Here is a 4,900-nt window from a genome sequence, read left to right as displayed (position 1 = left end):
TTTCAAAAGTTGATTTTATATGTAAGAAGTTAGAAAACCTCAAGGGAGTCACTCATGGATATATGTATGTATCATGTGGGTTCACAATAAGGAGTTTTGAGAATATGATTTTAATACATTTTAAATATATAGAGGGGTGTAATATGAATGGGCTGTTTATAGATTGAATAAGAAATGACTTTTTTATTTAGAAAAAAATCAAATAGAAAGATATTTATAAATAGGCCTTGAATACACTTGAATACACGTGATATAGAGAACATACATATTGTCAAACCCCCAAGTAGAAAACCTTGCTTTCTAGAAAATGATGTGTCCCTCCCTCTCATTGTGTGTGAATGTTGTGTGTAACATGACTTGCATATCTAAATAGTAAAAAAGTATGGTTTCGTATCACATGCATGCAAACATGTGGGAAAAATGGATTTTGAAATTTATGTGATATACATGCATAAACACTTTGGACCCCATGTAAACACACTTGACAAATCATAAATCATTCAACATGTATATGTATTATATAGGCATATGCAAGACTTCCCTTTTTGCGAAACATCACAATGACACCCAAGAACACACAAATACAAACATGAATATAACAAATCTGCATAGCTAACCTACATAGCAGACTTAAAGCATTTTTAAAATCTATGAACCAGTAACAAGAAATGAAACCAATGAGAAGTCATAACCATCTCTATCTATTATGTTTACAACCTAGAAATCTAGGCATCATTATGTTTGAGCGCACATGTTTCTTCATCGATATTTGGTGAGGAAACGAAAACAATCATGCTATGTGAGCGAATGTGTAGCACTATTCTTCTGCTTGCTCATGGAAATATAAACCAAGAAAGCAAGGTCTTGCTTCACAAGCTTTGCAATGATGGCAACCATGTGAAGTGTGGTCATGGGGTCTTGTCAATAATGTTGATCAAGCTAGCTAGACCGCTTTATTAGTCAAGCAATACATCTATACAATAAAATCTATACAAGCATTTGTCTTATGTCTTGACATTTAATCATGATTACAATTTATTCTATTCTAATTTATAATTAAATGCTTTCCTTGATTACGAATGGGTAAACACTATATTAGTGAGTTTATAGGATGGTCAAAATTTGGTCACATGGTCAAATTGTTACTTATTGCTAACTTACCATCCCCTACCCCTATCCACATTGATAGTGAAAGTGCTCTTGCTATCATCAAGAATCGAATATTCCATGCTGGCATGAAACACATCTAGTCTTTCTTTTCTTATTGGGAAGGATGAATAAGATATTCAACAATCGCTAGGTTATTATTTAATGAAGAAGTTTACAAGACTCCCATGTATAAACATTTGATTGTGTTGACCAAGTAGTTCATAAGAATCCCGTGTATAGAATTTGATTCTCTTAACCAAGGAATAAGAGTAAAGTTGACTAAGTTTGATCATGAGGTAAAGGTAGACTTTATAACTTATTTATGAAGATTGAGGATATACACATTAGTGGTGACCAATCAAATGACCAACATGAAGTATCTAATTGTGAAGCCATTGGACTCACCAATGAAGCATTTTCATATGAGGTGAGGAAATTGGTTTAGCTTAACTAAGAGCATATTGTTGTGATCACATGAAAAAGAAATTGTAAAAGAATTTCAATTTGCAAGAAGTTTTCTGTTATGATATGGCGCTTATTGTTTAGGAGCGACTAGTCTTGTTGATTAAGTTGTTCAATATACACAACTTTCGTGAAACATGACAATGATGATGCATAATACGACTTTCATGCACTGAAAAGTTGTATGATCATGACAATGATGATGTCTTATATATTCCAACAAGGGAAAGTATGGTAGTAAAAAGTCATAGCTAGGTTGTGGAAGGGAAGAGATGTGATTACACAAGCGCACACTCATCATGACATTGATGTGAAAGAATAGGGATGCGGGGGTTAGTAGGGTAGGTGTGGGGACGTAAGAAGGTCGTCGCGGTGGAGCAGCTTACGATGTAGCAGCGTGGATGGTGCGACACTGGGTCGCAAACTCTCCGGTGGTGCAACAGTACGGTTGATGGTGCGACAATGGGTGCAGACCCCTTCGGTGCAGCTTACGATGCATCACGATTGATGACGCGACAATGGGTGCGGACCTCTCCGGTGGCAGGCGTGGCCTTGACTCCCACGCTCCCCATGTGAAGCATGGAGTTGGCAAAGCTAGCGAAGAAGTCGGATTGGCTGTGGGCGAATCGCTTGACCAAGGGTCGGGTGCGAGGGTCGGACAAGAGGCTCTGGTCGGAGATGAAGACGCCCCTGTGGGCCACCAGATCCGCATAGTAGCGGTTGTCGAAGAGGAGGCGGGTGTCATCCAGGGGCGCACCGGCCCGCTTGTCAGTGTTTTGGAGGGGGCAGGCCTGCCTCAGCGCCTGTGCAAATGTGCCTTCCATGCTGGGGTCGATGTCCTGCGTGCTCGAGAATCCGAACAACCGCTTATTGAAGGAGGAGCAATGGGAAAACCCCAGGGTATGACCTCCTGCCACAGCACCCCACACACAATATCACAATGAATGAATGCATGAATCCTTGTAGCCACCCTCCCACTCACAATTATATCGCAACGAACGAACGAATGAATCAATCCTTTCCTTTGCTCTTAATCCAATCTGCATGGCATGTACGTAGGTTTATTTCTCTTCTTCTTTCCCATTACCAGTGTATATATCGCTCTCTCTACACATCTCTTTTCCATTTTTTCCCTGTAGTGTTCAGTATTATGTGTAGGATACTACTTGGGACGCCACCGCATACCTAGCGAGGTGTGGTTGGGGTCTGCTACTGAAGGGTTGCCCAGCTTTTCATTTGGAAGGTTTTAGAGAAGTCTCCTTTTCATTTTAAAAGATTAGAATGGAATATCATTATTTTTCTAAATTTATAACCTTTGATTTGAAGGTCAATATAGTTATCACCCTTCCTTAGAAGGGCAAAACTTCCTTTGAACGGTGTTGCAACCTTCAAACTTTAGGCCTCAAGGACCTCTTCCCCCTTTCCCCAATTGCACCTTGCTATGTTATATGCGATCCCTCCCTCAGAGAAGCTCAATGTACTTGTCTTAATCCACAACGTTTGAATTATGGTGGGAATTGGTCTAAACTTGGAGTTATTCTTAATACCTGACAAGGCGACCATGTCCAAGAGGGAGAGTTTCCTCATCCCAAAGCTCTGGAGTAGCTGGGAAACATTGAAGGTTGGGGCTGGCAAGCTTCTTGTCTTGGATGCTTGGGACACCCGCCCATCCAGCCTGCCTTTCAGGACTTGCCAGCTTGGACCACCAGACTGAGAGTACACCACCACAACAAGTGAAACAAGTTTATGATTTGAAGCTGTTGCAAACTAACAAAGGTGAAATCCTTCCATTTTAGGGTTACAGATTCAGGTGAGATAAAGCTCCATCAAAGTGGGTACTCACCAACACAACTGCATCACGCGCTGCAATCGCCAAAATGTCAGCACAAGACACCACCTTTGGGCATACAGCTTCGATCTTAGCTTTTGCATTGTCTATCACATAAAACCCATGAAGGGACACATTGGGAGGGGCATCCTTCTCAGCCTGATTGTTGGTGGTCGAGTCAACAAGGATGGATGCATCACAGCCCTGGATTCAATGACATATATTGATCATGTATCATGTGGCTAGTGCTTACTTCTTAATCATCCACAGTACCCGAGAGTGAATGAAACAAATTTGCAACATTTGCAGAAGAATGAGAAGGTTATCGGGCAATCTTAATCATGAACTAGAGACCTCAATAAAGCAGTCATGGAAATGCATCCGGAGTAGGCCAGCAGGCACCGTTGGATTTTGCTTGGTGGCAGCCTGCACTGCCTCAAACACCAAGGTCTCAACGTCTCGGCATGTTTTCTCATAGAAATTAACACTCAAGGAAGCTGCAAAAGTGACGCTAGTGCCAAGGACTAGCAGGAGCTGCAAAGAATGTCGAGTGATCAATAGATGTAGAAACGCCATGCTGAGTGCAGTAATGAGATAGATGCAGTACAGAAGCTATCTACTGCTGTAATGTGTATGCTAGGTTGATGGGCTAACTCTATAATATATATAGATATATATATGCGTATCTTCTGACATGAAGATTGATAGAACAGATGATTGAACTGCGTAATAATCAATTATCTTGTTGGATCTGGAAAGGATTGGAAGGGTTTAAACATAATGTCAGTTTGTAAAGGAACACAAGGAGACGTGTAAACTACGGGAATCAACCAAGACAGCTAATTGGTGACAAAGACTATGCAAAAAGGATCATGGACAGCTTTCACATACAAAAATGGTGAAAACTGATGTGAAATGATAGAATGCAACTCGCCAGAGCTGATTACACTAATGCAACCAGTGATAGTTAGATAAGCTTATTGGACTGTTTTCAAAGTGGTCCTTTGTCATGAAATGCACTTCGTAGATAAAGACACACGGTGTACAGAAAACGACCTTGAGACGTTCTAATGTGTACTAGCTAGCAAGCTGTGCACAGGCATGCCCATTAGCATGCCAGAGTTAATGGCAATACTCGATTATAATTACATGCTTGAATGCAGTGCTAAAAGAGGGTAGCATTGCAAGGTTGCTTGGTAAATGCAGAATATTATGCGAGTGGAGGACTGTTATGAACATGCGTATAAATCGGTTGCCAATAGATGCTTTTGGAAATGGGGAAAAGGAGGGCAGCAGATTGCTTCCATTAACAGTTTAATATGCTTTAAAATCCAATTGGCCATAAAGAAAATCATGCGACACGCACTGTGAAGATCCTTGATGTGATGCCCACATGCGTCGTCACTGAGCTAATCAAGCTACTAATGTTGCTCCATGTTTTTAACATATTGGTGTTAACCT

General features: G+C 40.8%; 1 protein-coding gene across 1 annotated transcript; it reads right to left on the bottom strand.

The window, feature by feature from the left end:
• Positions 1-1,666: 1,666 nt before the first annotated feature.
• On the bottom strand, positions 1,667-4,581 carry LOC148013244 (peroxidase 66-like). The gene is made up of 4 exons (XM_087667636.1): positions 3,794-4,581; positions 3,455-3,643; positions 3,159-3,321; positions 1,667-2,521 (listed from the first exon to the last, which is right to left on the bottom strand). The coding sequence occupies exons 1-4, from the start codon at positions 4,013-4,015 to the stop codon at positions 2,100-2,102; spliced, it is 996 nt and encodes a 331-aa protein (XP_087523762.1). The 5' UTR covers positions 4,016-4,581; the 3' UTR covers positions 1,667-2,099.
• Between the last annotated feature and the right edge of the window lie 319 nt (positions 4,582-4,900).

This window comes from Lygodium microphyllum, chromosome 26 (assembly GCF_053477565.2).
Source record: "Lygodium microphyllum isolate KBCC chromosome 26, Lygodium_microphyllum_v1.1.10, whole genome shotgun sequence".
In the NCBI taxonomy this organism is placed as follows: domain Eukaryota; kingdom Viridiplantae; phylum Streptophyta; class Polypodiopsida; order Schizaeales; family Lygodiaceae; genus Lygodium; species Lygodium microphyllum.
Note: the sequence above shows the minus strand (reverse complement) of the source record. Positions and strands in the feature narration are given on the sequence as shown.